Source organism: Oryctolagus cuniculus, chromosome 7 (assembly GCF_964237555.1).
Source record: "Oryctolagus cuniculus chromosome 7, mOryCun1.1, whole genome shotgun sequence".
Lineage (NCBI taxonomy): Eukaryota > Metazoa > Chordata > Mammalia > Lagomorpha > Leporidae > Oryctolagus > Oryctolagus cuniculus.
This window is the reverse complement of record NC_091438.1, coordinates 11,420,495-11,445,727: the sequence shown is the minus strand read 5'-3', so window position 1 is coordinate 11,445,727 and position 25,233 is coordinate 11,420,495. Positions and strand designations below refer to the sequence as shown.

Below are 25,233 nucleotides of genomic sequence, written 5' to 3'. Positions count from 1 at the left end.
TGCAAAATACGCACAGAAGTGTCTGTACTATATGGGAATATGCACCCAGGTAAATGCAAACTTGCCAGAAACGGGTCGCGCGGCACCCGTAACTTTGGTTACTCCTGGGGCGGGTCGTTAAGACGCCTCTCTCACGATCTCGTGTTTTTTGAGCGAGACGGTATTTGTGTACGCAGCGCGAAGTTAAACTGTACCAAACGTTCTCAAAGCAGCCATTACCCGTCGGAGGCTCCCTGCCCTCAGCGCGGCCACCTTCCAGACAGCAGGGGGCGCCGCCCACACACCCTGCCGCTGCTTTCTCCCGGAAGTCCCGCCTCCGCCGGAAGTCGTGCGTCGGCGTGTCCGGGAAGATGGCGGCGCCCAGGAGCGTGGAAGGTGCGGGCCGGGGCGGCTCTCGGGGCCGCGTGGCCCGCCTGAAGCGGAAAGGCGGGCGAGGGTCTCGCCGCGGTCCTGGGGCCGGCGGGGAAGGGGCCCTCAAACGGCTCAAACTAGCGGTGGAGGAGTTCGTACAGACGACTTCCGAGGGCGAGGCTCCCGGCGGCTTCAAGGGCCGCGGAGCCGGCGTGGGCTCCCGCCCCAACGGCAAGAAAAGCCGCAAGGAGCTGAGAAAGGAGAAACGGCACTTGAGGAAAGCCCGCCGCCTGCAGAGGACGGCGGGCAGCACCCAGAGCCCCGGAGTCCCCCGATCACGAGAGGAGGAGCGCAGCGCCCGCCGTCCCGCCCCTAAGGACCCCTCGCCACCCGGGCAGCCGCCGCCGCCCAAGGCCAAGAACCCCCGACCCCCGGCCAAGTCTCCCTCTGCGCACACCGGGCCCTCAGCGGCCGCCAACGCCGCTGCCCGCAGACGGGCGCTTCTCGCGGCCAACGAGGAGGAGGACCGAGAGATCCGGAAGCTGGCGCGCTGCCTCGGCTTGAACAAGCGGAAGAGGAAAGGCGACGGCAGCTCCGTGCCGCTTAGCTTCGCACGCGATGGGCTGGACTACATTCTGGGAGCCCTGGAGTCTGGGAAAAGCAGCGGCTTGTACGAAAGCAGTGAGGAGGGGGAGGACGCCGCGGAGACGCCCCCCGAGAGTGATCTGGAGAGCGACTCCGAGGAGGGAAGTGAGGACGACGTAGAGGAGGCGGAGAAAGCTCAGGAGGCGGCTGAGGCATCGCCGAGCGAGCTCGAGGGTGCGCAGCAGGAAGAGGGAGCAGCAGACAGGGAGGCGAGAAGGGGGAGAAAGAGGGTCCGCTTCGCCGAAGACGAAGGCGCGAGTGACAGCTCTTCAGAGGATGGAGACGCGGAGGATCAGGTATAGTGTGAGGCCCAGGCCCTCTGGGATGCGGGGCTGACAGCAGGAGACACGTGACACACACGTGCTGTCGCTGAGTGTCAGAAAAGCAGGTTCGTGAACTCTATTCTGTCTACAAAATTTTGTATGCAAGGCAGAGTTACAGACAGAGAGGGTGAGACAGAGCTCTTCCGTTCACTCCCCAGATGGCCGGAGCTGGGCCAATCCCGAAGCTTGGAGCTTCTTCTCAGTCTCGCACGTGGGTGCAGGGACCCACAGACGTGGACCATCTTCTGCTACTTCCCCAGGAGCATTAGCAGGAAGCTGGATCAGAAGTGGAGCAGCCAGGACTCGAACCCGGACTGCAGGTGGCGGCTTTACCTGCTGTCTCACCACACAGGCCCTTCTGTCTATTTTTGTGTTTTTAAATTTCTGTAATGAAAAGGGGGAAAAAAACATCTAGAGATCATTTTATTCTAGGAGCTCAGGGCGTTTGAATGGGAAGTCCTAAGGGAACACCTTCTCCATTCTGTGCTGTCTCCGGTCTCCAAATCTGACCTTTGACCTCCACCCTACTTCTCTCCTGCTTCGTAGGACAACTGCAGCACCAGCCTTGCCCCAGCTGAGCGGCTGCTGCTGGAGCGAGCCCTTCTACAGCACAGAGCTGCTGTACAGCACTCCTCTGGAGAGAGTCCCATACAGTTGAAGAGGCAGCGGTCCAGGCTGCAGGGGCTGACTCCTGCCTGTGTGCCGTGCACCTGACACGGCTGAGGAGTTGCCAGTGTTGCAGCCTTCCGCTCCAGACGTGCTCTATCTGCAGAGCCTTTCCTCAGCTTCCCCACCGCGTGCCTGTTAACGTCTCACGTGTCTCTGGCGTGTTAAGCATGAAAACGTCATTACTGTTCTCCTGCCTTAGCCCCTGGCACCTTGTGGAATATCCCTAAGTGCCGTCAGTTCCTCTCTTAGTGTATTATTTTCTGACTTTTCCAAAGTGTGCTTCGTAGCCTGTGGAGGCATAATTGACATACAACTGGAGTAATGTGTATCAAGAAAAACAGCTTCCGTGTGTATAAATAGACTTCTTCCAAGTTTAAACTTGCCAACAGTAAGGATCATGTCTTAAAAATATTTGTCTCAAGGCCTGGCACTGGGGTGCCCAGGGCCAGTGATAATGTTTTGTTACCCCTCTTGCTCCCTCTCCCGAGTTACCTGAGGAAATAGCACTGGATTGATTTTGACTTTATCCTACAGGCGTCTTTAAAAATTGTATAGAAAATGCATATTGTGGAGAAGCTGTGTGTGGATTTATGTTTTTTAATGTAGATGTTAAAAATATGTTTATTTTCATCTACTTGAAAGGCAAAACGACAGATAGTCTGCTGGTTCACTCCCCAAAAGTGCCCAAAACACCTAGGACTGGGCCAGGCTAAAGTCAGGAGCCCAGAAGTCCACCTGTGTCTCCCACATGGGTGGCGTGAGCCTATGCACCCTATGATCTGCTGCCTCCCAGGATGCACCAGCAGGAACCTGGATGGAAACCAGAGTAGCTTGGACTCAGACTGCACCCCGATAGCGGGTGTGGGTGTCTCGAGTAGTGACAGCCCTCTGCACCACAAGGCTTGCCTCCCAGAATTTATTTTTCAATTCAGTTTTCCCACAAACTTTTTCAAGTACCCTTGTATAGATCTAGATGTTAGTCTTAAAAAAGTTTGAAATATTTTTAGGGTACTTTCTCCCTTGAGCTGGTGGTGTGTTTTATCTTGGTGTCTAAATGCCTATACCTGCAGTAATTCAGCCTGGACAAAAGTGTGGTGCCCAGGGCTCTGCTGGGCAGCTGCCAGGGGAGTACAGCCAGGGCTGAAAAACCACCAAGGGGCAAAGAAGGTAATGAGATGTACAGCATTGACTTAAATAGGGATGCTTAGACCACCCGCCCCCACCCCCCTCCCAGCCTGGTGGGTGATGCGCTTCTCCAGGATTATTCTAGACACTTACTAAGTGTCTGATGTTTATTAAACAGGGATGGTCAGTAGCAGTAACTGCTGCCAGTTCTTGGGAATTTAAGTGCACATTTAGCAAGAAGAATGGGATTTGTCCAGCATGAGTTTTATGTAATATAATTATCTGTTCTCAAGCAGAGTCTTTATGAAAGTGCTGAGAAGTACGCCCCACCTCACGCGAGGCGAGCTGAGGAGACAGTGGCTGTCCAGAAGAAGGAGGAGCTAGACAGGCTGAAGAAACAGGTGAAGGGTCTGATTAACAGGTAAGCCCGGGGTATGTTACATGCTCTCCTTAAAGAAGCTGTCTGGTTCTAAAAACCAGTAAGCCCGGGAGTTAAAATACAAATGAGGGGTAGAAAGTGTAGCCCTTAATCGGATCCTTTCGTTTTCTTTTCTTTTTTTTTTGACAGGCAGAGTTAGTGAGAGAGAGACAGAGAAAGGTCTTCCTTCAGTTGGTTCACCCCCTAAATGGCCGCTACGGCCGGCACGCTGTGCCGATCTGAAGCCAGGAGCCGGGTGCTTCCTCCTGCTTCTCTCCTTTTCAAGGCATGGGTCTGGGAGAACAGAAAGGATACAAGGCTGGCGCCGCGGCTCACTAAGCTAATCCTCCGCCTGTGGTGCCGGCACCCCGGGTTCTAGTCCTGCTTGGGGCACCAGTTCTGTCCCGGTTGCTCCTCTTCCAGGCCAGCTATCTGCTGTGGCCCTGGAGGGCAGTGGAGGATGGCCCAAGTGCTTGGGCCCTGCACCCGCATGGGAGACCAGGAGAAGCACCTGACTCCTGGCTTTGGATCAGCGCAGCGCCAGCTGTGGCAGTCATTTGGAGGGTGAACCAACGGAAAAGGAAGACTGTTCTCTCTGTCTCTCTCTCTTACTGCCTAACTCTACGTGTCAAATAAAAAAAAATAGCAACAGAAAATGAACATTAGGACCGTCCTCAGAGCTTATTTGGGTCTCACTTTTTTATGTGTGTCTGTAGTTCTGTGCAGTTTTATTACATAAAAAATTCATGTAACCAGCATCACAGTCAGGATAAAGAAGTATTCTATCACCAAAAGGTTCTTGTGTTACCTTTTTATGGTCTTACCCCACTTCCCCCTGAAACATTTTTAATTTTTTAAAAATAAAATGCAAACTCTATTTGCATGCTGTATCCTGGTGTTTTATCAAAACAGACCCTTCTAGTGTTCAATTCCATGTTAGCACAGGCACACAGTACTCTTCAGGTACATATGTAGTCTTCCCCTGTATCCATTCACCCATTCAGTTGGTGCAGCCTTTTCTCTGTGTTGGGAACTAAGAATGTTTGTGCTGCCTAAGGAGTGGAAACTTGGCATTTTCTGAATAATACAGCTTTACCCAAGTGTGGTCCCTGCCTCTGGAGGTGGTAGACAGAGGAGTGTCCTCTGGATTCATAGAGAGCTCAGGGAATGCCTCCCTGTGGCCGTATTATAGCCGTAGGGACGATTATGTTGCTACAGTATCCAGAGTAGTTACGTGGTCATGAATTGTGTATGCTGGGCTTTTGGGGGAAGAGAAGAATTGTGCATGGGCCAGGAATATACATAAATGTAAAATATTGATAGTGCTAACTTCGTAACTGGAAAAGAATCCCTGACTGGCAGCATCGTTGCAGTGTGTATTTACGCCTCACCACAGGTTGAGTGAACCAAACATGGCATCCATAAGTGGACAGCTGGAGGAGCTATACATGGCCCACAGCAGAAAGGACATGAATGACACCCTGACTGCCGCCCTCATGGGCGCCTGTGTCACCGCCGCAGCTATGCCCAGCAGACTGATGATGGAGCACGTCCTCTTGGTCAGCATTCTTCACCACACTGTCGGAATCGAGGTACAGTTGCACCTTTTCCCACACTGCTTATTGTGTCTGAAAGGTGATTATCTTAATGGTAAGACCGATAAATGCTTTATTGTTTGGTGCAGATTGTTTCCTTTTGTTGATTCCTTTTTGTTCCTAATAAATATACTACATGCTCTACATATCATATAATTCTTTTTTTCTTTTTTTTTTCTTTTTGAAAGCAAGAGTCAGAGAGAGGTCTTCCATCCTCTGGTTCACTCCCCAAATGCCACAACTACTGGAGCTGGGCCAGTCCAAAGCCAGGAGCTGCTTCTGGGTCTCCCCACCTGGGTTCAGGGGCCAAAGCACTTAAGCCATCTTCCACTGCTTTCCCAGGCCACCAGCAGGGAGCTGGATCAGAAGTGGAGCAATCGGGTCTCAAACCGGTGCCCATATGGGATGCCAATGCCTCAGATGGAAGCCCCCGCCCTGCCATGCCCCTGTGCCAGCCCCCGTATGGGTTTGCTACTGAGGTGATTATGTTGAATGGGAGACTTCTTCATAAACCTCGAGGGAGATGTGTGGAAGCACCTGGCCCCAGTAAGATGAGGAGGCCTCAAAAAGTTTGTGGAAAACATGGAATTAAAAGATAATTTTTTCTTTTTTTAAATTTTTTTTTAAATATCGATTTTATTTATTTGAAAGTCAGAATTACAGAGAGAGAGGAGAGGCAGAAAGAGAAACGGGTCTTCCATCCGATGTTTCACTCACCAATTGGCTACAACAGCCGGAGCTATGCCGATCCGAGGAGATTCTTACAGGTCTCCCACGTGGGTGCAGGGGCCCAAGGACTTGGGCCATCTACTGCTTTCCCAGGCCACAGCAGAGAGCTGGATCGGAAGTGGAGCAGCTGGTGCCCATATGGGATGCTGGTGCTTCAGGCCAGGGAGTTAAACCGCTGCGCCACAGTGCTAGCCCCAAAAGATGACTTTCTTTTGGTGTAAAAGATTTTTGAGATTCGTGTGTAATTTTATTATAATGCACATTTTCCATGAACTTTTAAAAAGTCCACTCGTAAGTTGAGCAGATACTTCCTTAAACCCACTTTGCAAATATAACCCCAAAAAAAGCCACTGATGAATCATGGGATATTCCTATCGCCACACAGCTTATTAAAAGTATAATGGAACTACCCACATTTGATTGATTTTTTTTTTAATTTTCTGTCAATTATAGTATTAAGAGTTACTTTGGCACTATTGTAGAGTGGGACTATCCAGAGCTTACTTTTAAAATGCACAAACTTGCCCAAACACATTCACCTTCTTGCCCCGGGAGGCTCCGTGTTAGAGCAGTGTGGAGTGGGGTGAAGATGCTGCTGAGGTCAGAGTGCACACAGCTGTCACGCACAGCTCTGTCCCCTGCAGGGGTCTCAGGCCTCCAGGTCTTCCCCTGTGGAGTTGTTAAGATTGAGTTAGTCCATACGGAAGGTGTAGCAGAGGCTACTGTGTGTTTTATTTATTTATTTATTTGAGAGGTAGAGTTACAGACAATGAGAGGGAGACAGACAGAAAGGTCTTCCATCCACTGGTTCACTCCCCAGATGGCCGCAATGGCCGGAGCTGCGCCGATCCAAAACCGAGAGCTTCTTCCGGGTCTCCCATGCGGTGCAGGGACTCAGGGACTTTTGGGCCATCTTCTACTGCTTTCCCAGGCCATAGCAGAGAGCTGGATCAGAAGTGGAGTAGCCAGGACTCGAACTGGCACCCGTATGGGATGCCGGCGCTATAGGCCGTGGCTTTAACCCTCTGCGCCACAACACCAGTCCCTCTAACCTATCTATAATTGAGGAGATTTTCTTGCTAAAATTCTGCTCTTCCTCTCTATATTTCCTAGCTTGCTTTTCCTCCCACAGTGGGTTTCATCACTATTCCTAGTTAATCTCTGACCCACATGGAAACTTGCAGAGCTACTGGGCATTGGGAAGCTGAGGACGGTGGAGAGTGGTCTAGGCCCAGAGTCTTCCAGGCAGCAGGACTCTCTTCTCAGCTGCCTAGCTTGTCTCAGTTATGAAGAGCCTGCGCCAGCTGCTTTGGGAATCACTCTTTTGAAGTAATTTTTTTTCCTAAGAGCTGTACTCAGAATGTGTGAGTCCATTTTCTCATCATTACAAAGCATAATGGGATTACTGGACACCATTCATTGTGTCCTGTGATTACCATAATTCAGTACTGTTCTGTGGCTTCCTCAGTATGTCTCCCATCTCCTAGATCAAATTGGTATACTTCGGCGGACTTAATAATCAAAATGATTTTAGTACAGGCAACATTTCACTGAGTTGTGTTACAGATTGTAGACTCTGGCCACCCACAGTACATCAGGAATTTACTTGATTTGAAAACATGAGATTATTGGTCCTATTTGTCATTTAGACCCTCACTAATAGCATGAAAGGCAATGAAATGACTTGTTCCGAGGGGAAGTCATTACAGCCCTTTAGCTAATGACATCCACTAAAAGTTCTGCCAAAGTGTGATGAGCTCTCAGGACGCTGGTTCCATTAACATTCTTTCAGTTCCATAGTGAAGCAGGCGTCCTCACAGGAATTCATGGAAGGAAAGAAATGTGTTAAGGATAATGGTGTTAGCTACAGAACTGCTTTTATAATTCATTTAAAAATAAAAAATCAAGGCTGTGCACATTTGTGTTAAAATTGACACGGAAGAATTAACGTAGGGGCAAGCATGGCACAGTGAGTTATGCCACCGCTTGGTCCACGCCTGTTCCGTATCAGAGCACCTGCGATTGAGTGCTGCCTCCACTCGCAGTCCAGCTGGAAGAGTTCCTGCTTCCTGGCTTCAGCCTGAGCTGGCCCATGTGTCACCAGCATTTGGGGGGCGAACCAGCAGAGCCAGCACCTCTCTCTGTCTCTCCCTCTGCTGTCACTTTGCCTTTCACATAAATAAATATTTTTTAAAACAGTTCATGTATATGCTTAAATACCTTTAGCAGCAAAAATTCTATTCACATTTTTACATGTTATACTGTTTTATTTTGAAGATATTAAATGGAATTTGAAATTTTGACAAATTCTATTTGTATGATTGAAACATACTTGAGGATGTATACCTGAATTTTTCTTGATATTTGTAGAATCCTAATTTTTTTTAACTTGTGTTTAAATACGATGTTGTAATCATGATAGGAGAGTATATTCTTCAAGGTTATGTGTAGTGAAGGGGATTGAATTGGAAGTCTCAGGTCTTTAAAAACTAAAGTGTATCCAGTCTGTCAGAGCTGACCTCCAGGAAGTCACTGTTGCCTTCTGCCAGTCTGCTGCTTTTGTCTGGATTCTAGCATTTTCCTTTTTTGCAACCCAACAATGATCTGTGCATGTTTTCCCATTACTGAAATTTCCATCACCACTACACTCAGTCCTGCCTAACGTCCGTGGTTGAAAGTTAATACGTCTTAAATGGATTTTGCCCTGCTGCTCCTTTTTTTTTGGATAGGCAGAGTTAGTGAGAGAAAGAGACAGACAGAGAGAAAGGTCTTCCTTCCGTTGGTTCATCCCCCAAATGGTTGCCACGGCTGGCGCGCTGTGCCGATCCAAAGCCAGGAGCCAAGTGCTTCCTCCTGGTCTCCCATGGGGTGCAGGGCCCAAGCACCTGGGCCATCCTCCACTGCACTCCCTGGCCACAGCAGAGAGCTGGCCTGGAAGAGGGGCAACCGGGACAGAACCGGCGCCCCGACCGGGACTAGAACCCGGTGTGCCGGCACCTCAGGCAGAGGAGTAGCCTAGGGAGCCACGGCACCGGCCCTGCTGCTCCTCTTGTACCTGCTGGTTTCCTAGTCCAAAACCTTGGCAATCATAGTCCTTAGTCTTTCACATTCAGTGATGGATCACACCCTCCCGGTGTTGTCCTGAGGCAGTGCTGTGCCTGTCCCTTTCTTCCCCAGCCCAGCACAGCTGCCTTGTTCAGCCATCAGCTCCTGACTATTGGTATCACTCCCTGTCTCCACTGTGTCCCTGCTACCACCTTTTCTCAGCTTGAGCTGAGACTGGGGAGAAAATAAAGACATGATAGTGTTATCAGCAGGATTCATAACTACCATTTCTTCCTTTTTTTTTTTAAGATTTTATTTATTTGAGAGGTAGAGTTACAGACAGGGAGAGACAGAGAGCAAGGTCTTCCATCCCGCTGGTTCACTCCCCAGATGCCTGCCACAGCTGGAGCTGCACCCATCTGAAGCCAGGAGCTTCTTCTGGGTCTCCCATGCAGGTGCAGGGGCCCAAGGGTTTGGGCTATCTTCTACTGCTTTCCCAGGCCACAGCAGAGAGCTGGATTGGAAGTGGAGCAGCCAGGACTAGAACCGGCACCCATATGGGACGCCGGTGCTACAGGCAGAGGATTAACCTATTGCACCACGGCACTGGCCCCCATAACTATCATTTCTTACTTCAGGTTTCATTATCTCAGTTTTACAGACTGGAAAAACAGAGGTTTAGTAACTTGCTCAAAATCACAGATTCACGTCCAGGTCTTTGTCATTCCCCAGCATGTGCCTATGTAACTTAGAATCGAATGGATCAGAACATGAAGGAGAAGGCACGGTCAGTGACCTTGCCAGAGCTACTGCAGGCATCCAGTTGTTCCGTTCTGTCAGATGTCTCCGTTGGCTTACCTGGGGGTCCCCTAAGAAAGCAGTACATGCTGCATCAGGTCCTGGTGCCCAGTGGAATGCAGGCTGAACTGAGTGGGTGTGTTCCCACACTGCCTTTAAAACCAGAGACACGGCCGCGGAAAATGAGACCTCTTATCCATTGTACCTGAGTTCCCTAACAGTGGTGAAGTACCTGTCTGGTTGGTAGCCTTTGATATTGAAAATCTGTTTATATTTCTATTTTAGATATCATTTGCATTGCTTCCTTGTAAGAAATTTAACTTGAAGTTAAAATCTAGAAGGTCTTGAGAAATGAATATTGGTTTTTTTGTTTTGTTTTGTTTTGATGGCTGAGTTAGTGAGAGAGAGAGAGACAGAGAAAGGTCTTCCTTCCGTTGGTTCACCCCCCAGATGGCCACTACGGCCGGCGTGTTGCGCTGATCCAAAGCCAGGAGCTACGCGCAGGGCCCAAGGACCTGGGCCATCCTCCACTGCCTTCCCGGGCCACAGCAGGGAGCTGGATTGGAAGAGGAGCAACTGGGACAGAATCCGGTGCCCCAACCAGGACTAGAACCCAGAGTACTGGCGCTGCAGGCAGAGAATTAGCCTAGTGAGCCACGGCACCAGCCAAGAAATGAATATTGTTAATAGAATATTTTGGATTTAGACACGTTCTTAACAAGATATTTAACAAGCTTGTTTTTCTAAGGAATCAATGGCTGCTGGCCAAAAAATTGCTCTTTGTTGTTGATTTGAAAGAAAAGGAAGTACCGTTACGGTACTTCACAGTTACTAAAGTTTATGCCCTGCTGAGATTTATATCCTACCTCATGTGTATTTTGGGTGCTGATTTTAAAAGCAGGAGTTGAGTTTGCTGCGCACTCAGCAGACGATGAGAACGCTTGATCCTTTTGTGTGTCTTCTTCAGGTCGGTGCTCACTTTCTGGAGGCTGTGGTGAGGAAGTTCGATGATGTGTATAAAAATGGAAGTGAAGGGAAAGAATGTGATAACCTCTTTACCATTATTGCCCATTTGTACAACTTCCACGTGGTGCAGTCTCTGCTCATCTTTGACATTTTGAAAAAACTAGTTGGAACTTTCACAGAAAAAGATATTGAACTGATCCTCTTAATGCTGAAAAACGTGGGCTTTTCATTGAGAAAGGATGATGCTTTGTCACTGAAGGAGCTGATCACTGAAGCGCAGACCAAAGCCAGCGGAGCAGGCGGCAAGTTCCAGGACCAGACCAGGGTATGAGGGCGTGTCCTGAACTCCTTCCGAAGTGCCTAAACCTCACAAACTGGCCAGAACTTAAAATACTACACCTCATTTTCTGATGATTTCTCTTCTGCCTTATCTAGTCTTATAGCTTTATTACATGAATGAAACTTGTTTTTCTGCTAAGGACTTAAATACATATTTTGTGAATTTAAAAACCAACTTATTTAACTTCCAGCTATATACAGAAGGCTTATTGAGGAGGGCATGAGGCATGAGGCTCAAGTGTTAGTCTGCTTGGGCTCCTGGCTCTGGCCTGGGTCTTCCAAGCCTTGGCTTCCTCCACTATAAAAGGGCCCAGTCATCGCTCCTACTTCATTTGCTGTTCTGATGGTGCAAGGTCTAGAACAGCACATGGTGTGACTTGCTGAGGGAAAAGGAAAAGACCAGTGCATGGAGATCGCCCCTGGGGTGAGAGGGCAGGACCAGGTCTTGGGGGGTCGGGAATTCATCCTAGAGGATCTGAAGGGTTCCTGACATGGACGGTTTTCCTCTATCACTTTAAAGAGGGGCTGGGCCACTGCAGAAGTCTGGGAAGATGGGGTGGCCTTTGTCAGAGTGGCCAGATGTAGTGGGGGGCTGCAGTGAAGGGAGGGGGAGGGGTTGGGGTCACTCTTTAGGTGAGCAGTAGGACATGCAGGAGACACAGGTCTGGAGGGGAGATAGCGCCATTTTTAAATTAGTGAAATCAGAGCAGTTGGGTTAGCTCTGAAGCGGTGTTGGCTGTGAAGGATTCCAAGGTGACTTCATATCAGGGGTCCTGGAAGCCACAGGGGTGGGTGGAGCCGCCTGGTGTAGAGCAGGGCATTAAGAGATCCAGAGTACACAACATCAGCCCGTAGCTGCGAGGAGGAGGAGAAGCCGGCTGTGAGAGCAAAGGGTGCGGTGTGCAGGAGAAATGAGAAGTCACAGAAGCCAAGGGCCTGGAGTGTCCCCAGGAAGTATTTATCCCTGCATGCAATGCAGAAGAGTTGACAGAAAGCAGATTAGTGGCTGGCGCTGGGAGTGTTGGGAGAAAATGGGGAATGACTGTTAACGGACATGGGGTTTTTATTAGGGTGATGATGGTGATAGTTGGACAACTGAATGTACTACAGACCATTTAATTGTATCCTGTAAATGTGTGAATTTTAGGGTATGAATTTTATCTCAAGAAAATGTTGTTATTAGGAGAAATCTCAGAGAAAGTATGTGGGAATTCCTTATATACTTGAACTTTTCTGTGTGACATTATTTTCAGCATAGAAGTTAGAAAAAACAGTCAGCAGGCCAGTGGTGGGGAGCAGTTGAGAATGAGAGGAGGGGGTGTGCCAGAGGGTCAGGTGGGACGGGAGCGTGGGTTGAGGACTTGGTAAGCGTGGCTGTTTTCAGATCAGACGGTGGAATGATGAGGGAGTCTGGGGCTGTGGAAGGTTAGGAAGAGAGAAGTAAGCTCTCTGGGTAGTATTCAAGGTCCCACTTAAGGCTGGGGGACAGATTTCTTACAGTATTAGATAGCCCTAAAGTTAATGCAGACTGTGTCTACCTAAAGGTTAGCAGTGATGACCCTGTGCCTCAGGAGTGGTGTGTATCTTGCCAAGTTGCATGGTAAGTTGTTTAAACTACTTGACATGATGGGGATTTGTTTTCCTTAAAGGTTCGGTTTATGCTAGAAACCATGTTGGCGCTGAAGAACAATGACATGCGTAAAATTCCAGGCTATGATCCCGAGCCAGTGGAGAAACTGAGGAAACTGCAGAGAGCTCTGGTAAGTGACTTGTCATTTTCTCTGCAATTTTTTTAAGGTTTGTTTGTTTATTTGAAAGGCAGAGATAGAGATCCTCCATCTGCTTGTTCACTCCCCAGATGCCTACAACAGCCAGGGCTAGAGCTGGGCCTGGCTGAAGCCAGGAGCCAGGAACTCTACCTTGGTCTACCATGTGGTGGCAGCTCACACACTTGAGCTGTCATCTGCTGGTGTGCATTAGCAGGGAGATGGATTGGCAGTGAAGTAGCAGGGTCTCAAACGAGGCACTCACGTGTGGGTGTCACACGTGATGGCTTAATCCGCTGCACAAATCGCCGGCCCCAATTTTGAGTTCTGATTTGTTCTGAGTTTCAGTGTCATGATGAGAATCAAGAAATGATTGGATTGCAAGGCAGATCCCGCTCCGGCCAGTGAGAGTTTTAAGGCTTTAGATTGGAAGCCGCTGCTGTTTTCGGTCATGACATCTGAGTGGGTTGGTGGTGTCTGCGGAGTTCCTGTGCAGGAAAGTCAGCGGTAGGTGAGCATCTCCCATGCTTCACCTCAAGGTGCTAAATTTGGATTGCCCAACAGGGTCATCTGATAGCTGTCAGGGAAGACCAGGCACCACCAAAGCCAAAGACCTCCAGGACGTTGGGAAGGATGGAGGGTAGGGGTTTGGGGGCCACTCACCTATATAATCTCCTTGTCTATTTAGTGTGTGGCCCTGGGCTGATCCTCACCAACCTTACCAATCAGAGTAAGACTTTCAGCCATGGTCATCTCAAGTCCCAGGCTCCTCCAGGTCCCCTTCTCACCTGCCCCGAGTCTGAGACAGTTTAGTCAGTTGCCCTGTCATCACAGGTATCCAAAGACAGTGTTGTTTGGTTGATAAACCCACAAATCTCAAATATAAAATACTGTGAGTTTAAAATCACTGACTTGAATATTATCCTAAACAGTTAACTATTCAGTTGTCAGTGACTCATCACAATACGTACGCACCAAAAATGTCGTTACCAAAAAAATGAAAATATGTGTTGGAGCTACAGGATATGAACCAGTTAAAAACCTCTCAGTTGGGGCAGGCATTTGGCACAGCAGTTAAGGTGCCATTTGGGATGCTTGCATATCACGGTGCCTTGTTGACATCCTGGCTCCACTCAGCTTCTGATCCAGCTTCCTGCTGATGCGCACCCTGGGGAGACAGCAGATGATGGCCGAAACACCAGGGCCCCTGCCACAGCTGTGTGGGAGACCTGGATGCAGTTCCTGTCTCCTGGCCCAGCCCTGGCTGTTGCAGGCATTTGTGAGTGAACCAGTGAATAGAAAATCCGTGTTTCTCTGCCTTTCAAATAAAACGAAAACAATTAATTTTAAAAGATTTTGAGGTGTCTCACCAGATCTCTTCCTTTAATCAGGTCCGCAGCGCTGGCTCGGGTACAGAGACTCAGCTTCGCATATCCTGGGACAGTGTCTTGAATGCCGAGCAGACAGGTCGCTGGTGGATTGTGGGGTCTGCGTGGAGCGGGGCCCCAATGATTAACAGCAGTCGTCATTCACAGCCACAGAAGGAGCTTCCTGGGACGGTAGGGAGACCTCATGCTGAGGCTGTCAGGCTGCTGGCACGCCCACCCTGGCGGTTATGGCTTACCCAGAGTACCTCCCCTATTGTTCGTGAACACTTACTGAAATGTGTGACGTGGGTTTATTTGAAGACCTTATAAGAAGAAATTGCTTTTGTGTTACAACTTAATTCTGTATTTATTTTTAAGGAATTTTTTAGCCTCAAAGCATACCACAGAAAAGTTCTAAAAGTTGAATGGAATGAAGGGAATACCTAAAAATTAATGCCCTGATTTTGTAGATACCTCTCTTTGAAATTTGGGCACATACTGTTTTTCCAGTTGATGTGGGTTCTAGTCCATGAGCCATGAATTACAAATTGGAAAAATTTTTGTCCATCTGTATTCGTTGTCATTAACTAAAGTCTGTATTTTATCCAGATTTCCTTCATTTTCCCAAATGTGCTTTCCCATCCTGGAACTGCACATCACGCTTTTTGGTCATGGCTCCCCAGGCTCGGTAGCAGCAACCACTTCTCTGTATTTCACTTTGTTACTGCTTAGACTGAGATCGCACCAGTGCTGAAAAGTCTCCCAAATGGAGCACTTTTCCTTTTATGGAAAGATTGCCTGAGAGTAAAGATTTAACTTTATGTATATATATTCATGTATAATTTATTATTATATTCAGCTTAAGCTATAGAATGTGTTACTGACTCTTTAGAAACTTTAATAATTACACTAAGTGAAATTTGGTTTAGTGTTGTTCAGAAAACAACGACGTCCATGAAGACATCCACATGATCTGTTAATGACAGAAGCTTGTATGACGCATGTTAATTATTCCTCTTTTCAGATTAGTTCAAAGATACTAGAACTTGCCCGAAAACAGAGGATGAACACTGACATCAGGAGAAACATATTCTGTACAATAATGACCAGTGAGGATTTTTTGGATGCTTTTGAAAAGCTTCTAAAGTAAGCATATGTGTGAACGTGTTGACTGTTATTTGATCAGGTGCTGTAAAAGAAATAAGTTGAGTTGGTTTTTTGAGTTGTGCATGGCTGAGTCAGGCGCTGCTAAGCGAGCTGGGCTTTCCCTGTTGCTTGGCACATGCCCTGGTTGGAGCCAGGCTTCCCTGGAGCCGGAATCCCATTGCTGCTGATTTGTCACAGGTGGTTCATCTTAAAAACATCTTAGGGCCAAGACTTGGTGTTTTTGACTGCAAGTGTTAGAAAATCAACTGATAATCTCAGTGGCTATTAGTTGTCCTAGATGAATTCAACATACATATAAATCTTTCCATTCAAGTTGTCCTTCTAATTCTCAGGAAAAGCTTTGTAGTATCCTCTTTGGTATTGATTGTAGTAAGATTTTGCAGACATCTGTGTACTTTTACACAGTACTCCTAGATATTTTAATGTTAATTCATTTTCCTTTATTTGACTCCAGCTTGGGAACTGGTTCTTTTTAGGATTCTGATAGTAGGATTTTATTCTCTAAACTGGATGCCTTGAAGTAGAAATCCTAAGCTTTCTTTAGCCTTCTGTACTTTGTTTTGTTTATTACGTCTTTTATGTTCCCTAGTTTTTAGGAGAGCTCATATTCTCTAGTCATAGGGTCTGGCTTATCCCTACCAGGCAAGGACTTCTTTTATTTTTCTCACAGTCGACTTTCTATTTAGATTTTACTCTATAAAACTATATTTAATGAACTGATTTTCTCATTCATGTAATCAACATGAATTGATAAAATGGCAGTAAAGGGCTTGAGTGATGTCTCATGGTTCTGTTGGGTGTCTTTGTTTCTTGTTGGTATTTTTTGTTTTTGTTTGTTTTGGCAGTGGAGCTTATATTTCCCTTCCTCTAATATTGTAGAATGTCTGCCTTTGTACACAGATGGCAGCTTCAACTGTGCTCAGCTCTTTCTCATTTCTAAAGGCAGTCTGTGGGGCTGGCGCTGTGGCACTGTGAGTTAAAGCCCCAGCCTACAGGGCTGGCATCCATATGGGTGCCGGTTCGAGTCCCATTGGTTCCACTTCCAATCCAGCTCCCTGCTAATGCATGGGGAATAGCAGCAGGGGATGGCCCAGGTCCTTGGGCCCCTGCATCAACGTGGGAGACCCGGAAGAAGCTCCTGGCTTCAGATGGACTCAGCTCCAGCTGTTGTGGCCATCTGGGGAATAAACCAGCGGATAGAGGACCTCTCTTACTTTGTAACTCTTTTTCAAATAAATAAAAATAAATTTAAATAAATAAAGCTGTGATCAGCCCACCTGCCCCTTGCCGAGGAGGTGACGGAGTACTGGTGCAGCAAGTACTGCTGGGCGTTCCGGGGGGACAGACCGTCCAGAGCACACAGAAACTCTGGTGTACTCTGCCCAGTACAGGAAGCCAGGCCCGCATGGCTCCTGCCTTACGACTGTGTCTTGTTCCTGTAACGCAATGGCAGAGGCAAAACTAGAGGGACAGAAAACAGAATGGCTGTGCCCTGCGGGCTGAGGGAACACAGGTGCCCGGGTAGGGACTGGGGGGCCATGGCATTTTCTCTGTTTCTGTTGTGCTGGTTGAAGTTGCCTGGCTGTATAGGCACATTCCCAGAACTGTACACTTGAAAGGATGGATCTCACTATTTGTAATTTACACCTTAGGTTTTAAAAGTGAAATTACTGCCATAGCAAGAGCCTGGCTTTAAAGGCATGCATGATGAATCCTGTTATGGTCAGTCAGGCACCAGTCACAGACTTTAGTCGCTGGCATAGAACTTGTAGATCGTGTTGTACCATATGACTGGAAACTGAGAGGAAAGTCAGGGACTGAGCTGGTCCCGTGCAGCCTCGTGTCTGTTGCCGCCACAGCGTCCTTTGCCTGGCTCGCTATCATCCAAACTTTTTTTTCTTTTTTAAGATTTATTTTATTTAGAGCCGGCGCCGTGGCTCAATAGGCTAATCCTCCACCTTGCGGCGCCGGCACACCGGGTTCTAGTCCCGGTTGGGGCGCCGGATTCTGTCCCGGTTGCCCCTCTTCCAGGCCAGCTCTCTGCTATGGCCAGGGAGTGCAGTGGAGGATGGCCCAGGTGCTTGGGCCCTGCACCCCATGGGAGACCAGGAAAAGCACCTGGCTCCTGGCTCCTGCCAGGATCAGCGCGGTGCGCCGGCTGCAGCGGCGGCCATTGGAGGGTGAACCAGCGGCAAAGGAAGACCTTTCTCTCTCTGTCTCTCTCTCTCACTGTCCACTCTGCCTGTCAAAAAAAAAAAAAAAAATTTATTTTATTTATTTGAAAGGCAGAGGTAGAAGGAGAGAGATCTTCCATCCATGGGTTCCCTCCCCAGATGGCTGCAACTGCCAGTGCTGGGCCATACAAGAGCCACAAGCCAGGAGCCAGGAGCTTCTACCAGGTCTCCCACATAGTGCAGGGAACCAAGGACCTGGGTCATCTTCCACTGCTTTCCCAAGCACATCAGCTAGGAGTGGGATTGGAAGTGTAACAGCTGGGACTTGAACTGGCACTCATATGGGATGCTGGTTTTGTAGGCAGTGGCTTTACCCGCTACACCACAGCACCGGCCCCTCATCCAAACTTTTAGAGACAAGAATGTGCCCTTCTGAAGGAAACTGGGTGACGTTTTAGTCATTGCTCTTCTGTTTTCTAGGCTTGGACTGAAGGATCAGCAGGAAAGAGAAATAGTCCATGTTCTTTTGGATTGCTGCCTTCAAGAAAAAACTTATAATCCCTTCTATGCATTCTTGGCCAGCAAATTCTGTGAATATGAAAGAAGATTTCAGGTAACGTAGTTAGAAGGTCACCAGTTATATGCGCCCTGCTGTATTTTCTAACGTTCTGTCTGGCTCAACTCACCTAAAAATTATTTCCCCAAATCGAGAGTCCACCCGATCCCTGAATACATGGTCCATTCTAGTAGCCAGGCCCACCTCTCACCAAGAGAAGAGGTAAAACAGCCAGAGGAGGTGACGAAGGGTCCACACACCCACTACATCCTACATCCCCTTGTCCTGTGGTTGTGCTAATGGGTCTCCCTTCAGTTTTATAGTGCAGCAGTCTTGTAGTGTAGCTTACTGATAACTTTTATTTAAAGTTACTTGTATCTGCTGATTTGAAGGAAAAACTGGAAAAAAAAAAAGATTATGATGAAATCATTTCAGCTGTTGTCCAGGAAAGGACAGTATAGTTAACTCCTGAAAGTCTTGCTTCTTAGAACATTAAAAGTGGACCGATAAGAAATAGAAGACCTTTAGGGGCCCAGCGCTGTGGCGCGGTAGGTTAATCCCCTGCCTGCAGCACCAGCATCCCAGCCGCTCCACTTCTGATCCAGCTCTCTGCTAAGGCCTCACAAAGCAGTAGAAGATGGCCCAAGTCCTTGGGCCCCTCCACCCATGTGGGAGACCCAGAAGAAACTCCTGGCTCCTGGCTTCAGATCGGTGCAGCTCCAGCCGTTGCAGCCAGTTGGGGAGTGAACCAACAGATGGAAGACCTTTCTCTGTGGGGAGCAACTGGGAGCAACTCGGACTAGACTAAGTTACTGGAATTAAGACTTATTCTATGCATCTGCTCTCCCACAATATGGCGCTGAAAGGGAGTAAACAACTTCTACACAGCTGCCTCTCGCCAACTTGAGTGATGACCTCCAGGAGCTGATCCTGCTCCTGATTGGAGGAGAGCAGCGTACTCGGCGTGTGGGTAGCAGAGTTGGGATTGGCGGAAGAGGACTATAAAGGAGGAGAGAGACAACATGCACCAGGAACATCTAAGGGGAACATCTATCTGAAGGAACACCTGTGCAGCCCCCGAGAGAGCCGGCCGGCGGTGTGCCGCTCCCCTGCGGAAGTGGGGAAAGTGGCTAGGGGGAACCGCCCTTCCACGGAGGTGGAAGGGACAGTAGCCAACCCGGCAAGAACCAGCAGCAAACTCGGGGAGGGCCGAGCAGACAAAAGAACAGCGCAGGGTCCTGTGTCGTTCCTCCACGAAGACGGGGAGCGACATAATGGTGCCGTGACTTGGATAGGAAGCCTAGGCAGGGTTCAGTGTCGTTCCTCCACGAAGACGGGGAGCGACATGATGGTGCCGTGACTTGGATAGGAAGCCTAGGCAGGGTTTAGTGTTGTTCCCCCATGAAGACGAGGAGCGACATTTCTCTCTCTCTGTCTCTGTCTCTCTCTCTCTCTCTGTCTCTGCCTCTCACTATCTGTAACTCTGCCTCTCAAATAAATAAATAAAATCTTTAGAAGAAAAAAAAATAGAATACCTTTAGATTATCTTCTTAGTGATATATTCTAATAGTTTGTTGCATTTAACTGTGTTTTTTTTTTCTTTTTCTTTTTTAACTCTTACATTAGATGACTTTCCAGTTCAGCATTTGGGACAAATTTCGGGACTTAGAAAATCTGCCAGCCATTAATTTCTCCAATTTGGTTCACCTGGTGGCCCACTTGTTGAAGACAAAATCGCTCCCACTTTCCATTTTAAAGGTTTGTGTGATGTACGAAAATTTTTGTTTTCTTTGAAGTTTTTTAAAGCTGTGGAAATAGTAGCATAGTTGCTTATGTTTGGTACTTGAACAAGATCTTTCCCTTAGATTCTGATTTAGCAGACATAGCTAACATAGATGTGGCCAAATTAACATACGGTGTAAGTGTACCTAGTAAAGGGAAGCACAGTTAGTTTTTCTGCTAATCTAAATCTGTTTTGGACTTAAGGTTGATACGCTGGCCCTAATCATAAAGTCCTGAACTGGTTGTTGTTCATTCGGGAGGAAGACAGAGGAAGTAGGAGACGGTCTCTTGAGGCCTGGTATTAGTTCTTTTCACTTCAGTGAAAGATTTTAAAGCTGTATGCCCTTCCCTCCTCACCATGTTTTGGGACTGCAAAGCCGTGAAATGCAGCTGCCCAGATGTTCCTCGAGTGGGCCATGAAACCTATAGATAGGAGATGGGAGTCCAGGGGGGCCTGTAGTACTTGCATGGTGAGAGCACTGGGATCTGGATAGCCTAAGAAAATTCTGGACTTCTGAAGAACTTACAGGCTAAGAGAGTGGACAGCTGAGATGGTGGAGGGGCACTGACTCTGTGCCCCTGCTGTGGGCTGCCTGTAGCTCCGTGTCACTTACATATTGCGTGTGTCCTCCGTGCCACTCATCAGAGCGTCTGTTCACACGGCCGTGCATCCCTTCTGGTGTGTGGTGTGGTTTGGCTACTGTGCTGCAAATGAGAGTGCTAAGCCTCACGCTGTGTTCTGAAAACTGGAGTGACTTAGAGCCTGGAAAATCAATTGCTAGCTTGTTGCCATGTGGACTTAATCCTGCCCTGTGCTCACTCACGTGGTGAGTTCCTCGTGGAGTAGGAAGTGCTGCTCCCCACAGGTGACCAAGAGGGGCGCAGGGAAGCTCCTTAGCTGATGGCACTTCAGAGAGCCCTTGATGCCCTCTCCGCCCTGCCCAGAGGGGCTGCGCTTCACTCTGGTCGTTTCCTTATTCTAAGGCCTGCTTTTGGTACTGTCACTGTACCTGTGAGTCTGTGACACTGTTTTACCTGTTTTCACCTCTTCTGTGTACATGGTGTACATGGTGTCACTGTACTTAGTAGCCTTCTGCAGTTCAGTATTTTAAATGCAACCAGAGTTTGCATTTATTCATGTTAATATCTGCATTTTCATTTTCTGATTCTGTTACTTCTGTATAGTATTTCACGGTATGAGTATACTGCAGATGATGGCGCAAACACTTGGGTCCCTGCCACCCACATGGGAGACCTGGGCTGAACTCCTGGCTCCTTCCTGGCTTCAGCCTGGCCCAGCCCTGACTGCTAAGGCATTTGGGGAGTAAACCAATGGATGGGAGATTTCTCTGTTTCCCTCTGTCTCTCTGCCTTTCAAGTAAAATGAATGTAAGTCATAACTAAATTAAAATTTTTTTGAAAGTTCATGAAAAAAACACATTATGAATAAAGCATGTATAGGCCGGCATTGTAGCATAACAGGTTAAGCCTCTGCCTGCGACACTAGCGTCTCACGTGGGCACTGGTTCAAGACCCAGCTGCTCCACTTGTGATCCAGCTCCCTGCTAAGGTGCCCGGGAAAGCAGTGGAAGATGGCCCGGGTGCTTGGGCCCCTGCATCCACATGTGAGACCCAGAGGAGCCTCCAGGCTCCTGGCTTCTACTTGGCCCAGCCCCAGCTATTGGCAGCCACTTGGGTAGTAAACCAGCAGATGGAAGCTTAGTCACTCTCCTAACTCTGCCTTTCAAATAAATAAATAATAAAAATTTTTGTACCAGAATAAACTTATCTTTAATTCCATCTTTCCATAAACTTTTTGAAGTGCCCTTGTATATGAATTAATCTTTCCCTATCTAAATTCAGTAAAGGATGGAGATAATACATTTTCCAATTTTAGAAATGAAATCTCTAATGTGTAAGGTATACCCCTATCATCTTTTTTTTTTAAGGTTTATTTATTTATTTGAAAGTCAGAGCCACACAGAGGAGAGGAGAGGTGGGGCAGGGTGGGGGGTTCTCCATCTGGTGGTTCACTCCCAATTGGCTGCAACGGCTTGAGCTGTGCAGATTCGAAGCCAGGATCCAGGAGCCCCCTCTGGGTCTCCCACTTGGGTGCAGGGTCCCAAGGACCTGGGCCACCCTCCACCGCCCTCCCAGGCCATAGCAGAGAGTTGGATTGGAAGTGGAGCAGTCGGGTCCTGAACCAGCATCCATATGGGGTGCCAGCACCTGAAGCCAGTGCATTAACCCACTGCACCACAGCACTGTTCCTCCCCCCCACCTCGCCCCCACATCGACTTTATTTACCATTGCCAAGTTCTTAACAGTTCACACCCCTGCCAAGCAATAGCTATGATTAGCCTCTTAAATCAGGGGTGGGGTGGGGGAGTGAGGAGGTATTAAATGTTTGATCTCGCTAACTATTTGCAAACTAGTATAAAAGTTGTTTATATCAATATAACTTTATTTTTCTCTACATCTTGACTATTAGGTGGTTGAATTCAGTGAATTGGACAAACCCAGAGTTCACTTTTTGAGAAAAGTGTTGAATATTCTGTTAATGGAAACAGAAGCTGAAGACCTTGGCTTAATTTTTGCAAGGTAGGTTTCTAGCTTATTCTGATAAGACATGGAAAAGATAAGAAGAGTTTGTTTTCACTTATGTGGATTTATAAAAGCATGGTTCTTCTTTGTGTAGCTTAATAAATTAGTTTTAATTGTAAGCTAATATCTTGGGCATTAGATGGGGGAAACAGAACTTGACTAACGCAAACTAACAATGATTTGTTACAGAACATGTTATGAAGCTGTTAATTAGAATGTTACTTTTAAAAGAAAGTGGGTTACGTCTCACAATTGAAGAGACCTGGAATTGAGATCTAGGAGAGACTAGATCATCTCTGACATGTGTTCCTGTGATTCCTTTCCAGGGTATCTGACAACCCAAAGCTGGGGATGTTGCGAGAAGGCTTGAAGCTTTTCATCAGCCACTTCTTACTGAAGAATGCACAGGCCCACACAAGTGCTGAGGAAGCTAACCTGCTGCGAGAGCGAGCTGATCTTGCAACCAAGTCTCTGCAGGGAAAAGCTTCCCTGCGAATGTAGCAGAGGGAAGGCATGGAGGGTCTGTGTTGACTGTGAGGTGTCCTTTGTGAACCCAGAGAGCTTCATGCGTTACATCGTGTCTGCTGTATGTTACTTATTTATTTTCATTTTGTTTGAAAGACGGAGACAGATCTTCCATCCTCTGGTTCACTTCTCAAATGCCTGCAACAGCCAGGGCTGGGCCAGGCCAAAGCCATCAACCCAGAACTCAATTCGAGTCTCTTACGGGGATGTCAGGGACCCCAGAACTCACTTTGGGTCTCCCATGTGGGTGTCAGGGACCCAAGCACTTGAGCCATCATCTGCTGCCTCCCCGGATGTGCACTTGCTGGACTCCAGTGTGGGAGGCAGGCATCCCAAGTCGGGACTTCACCACTGGACCAGATACCTGGCCTATACATTTACAAGGCACATATCTTGAGACAGTTTTTTAATCCAAGGTTATGTTGTGCTTGTGTTTTCAAATAATTGTATATTTGTGTTATATACACACACATATGTGCGGTGGGAGATGAAGGAAGGAGGGAGCGGCAGGCATAGTGGATAGAGTATTCTGTAAGCAGTGAGGCTGGGATATATTGCTGGATTTTGTAAAATAGGTGAAATAGGCCACCAGAGAGTGCAGTCATATAAATTGAAGTTTTTATATTTTGTATTAATCAGAAGTTCAGAAACCATGAATTAAATGTGATACATGGTATTTGATTATTTTTTTAAAGATGTATTTATTTATTTATTTGAAAGTCAGAGTTACACAGAAAGAGGAGAGGCAGAGAGAGAGGTCTTCCATCTGCTGGTTCACTCCCCAATTAGCCGCAATGGCTGGTGCTGCACCAATCTAAAGCCAGGAGCCAGGAGCTTCTTCCAGGTCTCCCATGCGAGAGCAGGGGCCCAAGGACTTGGGCCATCCTCTACTGCTTTGTGAGGCCATAGCAGAGAGCTGGATTGGAAGTGGATCAAGCCGGGTTTTGAACTGGCGCCCATATGAGATGCCAGTGCTTCAGGCCAGGGTATTAACCCACTATGCCACAGCGCCGGCCCCAGTCTTTATAATTTTTATGTATCACATCTACTCATCAATTCCACGTTGTACATGTAGTTTCTTACACAACTCTGAAGTCATCAAATAGATTGGCCATTTAAGTGGGTGCTGCTCCTTTCTCTCTCTCTCTCATCTGTCAAATAAATTAAAAAATAAAATAAAATAGATGGGTGCTGCTTATCTGCTGGTTTTTTTGTTTTACACATGAAGAAGACATAATTACTGCCTGCAAGAAATTAGCATTTAGTGAGAGACAAACACAGATGCACTTACTAACTATGGAAAACTGATTCTGTGAGGAAGTAGAGATGTCTGGATGGATACCCAGCATCTACCACAGATACACAAGTGTTTGTTGTTTTCTCAGGTAAGAGTTAGCTTCTGCCTCTCAAATGCCATAGACTTCATTAAAATCTTACCTTCACTTGTTGAAAAAAAATGCCTAAGATGTGAGTGTAGAATAGTGTTTTAGAAGTTGTGTGGGGGCCGGCGCTGCGGCTCACTAGGCTAATCCTCCGCCTAGCGGCGCCGGCACACCGGGTTCTAGTCCCGGTCGGGGCGCCGGATTCTGTCCCGGTTGCCCCTCTTCCAGGCCAGCTCTCTGCTGTGGCCCAGGAGTGCAGTGGAGGATGGCCCAAGTGCCTGGGCCCTGTACCCCATGGGAGACCAGGAGAAGCACCTGACTCCGTACCGGCCGTGGCGGCCATTGGAGGGTGAACCAACGGCAAAGGAAGACCTTTCTCTCTCTCTCTCTCACTGTCCACTCTGCCTGTCAAAAAAAAAAAAAAAAAAAAAAAGAAGAAGTTGTGTGTCAGAAACCCGTGCACCCTTCTGAGCACCGTCCAGAGCTGTCTCCTGGGACAGATGGTCTTGGGCTTTGATAACGTGGCTCCCTGTGCCAAACATCCGTTTTGTCACATTTCCAAATAGTTCCTTGATGTGGCACCATCGCAGTTTGTGTTTAGAAATCACAGTGTGAAGTCCTTAGTATGTGTCCTTGAATTAATGCAATACACTTTGAAATGGGCAAGCAACTTAGAAATAATTGTTAGTGCTAAGAATAACCGCAAAAATAACAACTAATGGCTTTCACATGCTTGTTAACCATATATTCAGAAACACCTCATTTGACCTAACATCAAATTAAACCCAGTGGGTCTGAATGAAAAGTGAAATCTTCACTTCATTGAGGGGCTTTTTAACAAAAAAGGTTTTTGCTGGATGGTTATTGAGCTGTGCAGATCAGTTCTCAAATACATGTAACAGCAGGA

At 47.6% G+C, this 25,233-nt stretch overlaps 1 protein-coding gene across 5 annotated transcripts; it reads left to right on the top strand.

The window, feature by feature from the left end:
• Nucleotides 1–316: 316 nt before the first annotated feature.
• On the top strand, nucleotides 317–24,765 carry NOM1 (nucleolar protein with MIF4G domain 1). Of its 5 annotated transcripts, none has more exons than XR_007924163.2 (11): nucleotides 317–1,292; nucleotides 3,407–3,534; nucleotides 4,928–5,123; nucleotides 10,666–10,989; nucleotides 12,653–12,763; nucleotides 14,161–14,328; nucleotides 15,161–15,282; nucleotides 17,958–18,090; nucleotides 19,660–19,802; nucleotides 22,307–22,416; nucleotides 22,746–24,765. XR_007924163.2 is itself a non-coding variant. In XM_008263865.4 (11 exons), the coding sequence occupies exons 1-11, from the start codon at nucleotides 351–353 to the stop codon at nucleotides 22,918–22,920; spliced, it is 2,541 nt and encodes an 846-aa protein (XP_008262087.2). In that variant the 5' UTR covers nucleotides 317–350; the 3' UTR covers nucleotides 22,921–24,765. The 5 variants fall into 5 exon arrangements, 4 of the variants coding, with proteins under 4 accessions (XP_008262087.2, XP_008262090.1, XP_008262088.2 ...); XM_008263865.4 differs by having other exon boundaries at nucleotides 19,660–19,791; XM_008263866.4 differs by having other exon boundaries at nucleotides 318–1,292; nucleotides 3,410–3,534; nucleotides 19,660–19,791.
• The last annotated feature ends 468 nt before the right edge of the window (nucleotides 24,766–25,233 follow it).

What these genes read in the sequence shown, in the direction of transcription:
- NOM1 (XM_008263865.4), top strand. Translation starts at nt 351, where the DNA reads ATGGCGGCGCCCAGGAGCGTGGAAGGTGCGGGCCGGGGCGGCTCTCGG. An exon ending in ACCACACTGTCGGAATCGAG is followed by an intron (nt 5,124 to 10,665) that starts GTACAGTTGCAC and finishes TGTCTTCTTCAG; the next exon opens with GTCGGTGCTCACTTTCTGGA. An exon ending in GCTTTTGAAAAGCTTCTAAA is followed by an intron (nt 15,283 to 17,957) that starts GTAAGCATATGT and finishes TCTGTTTTCTAG; the next exon opens with GCTTGGACTGAAGGATCAGC.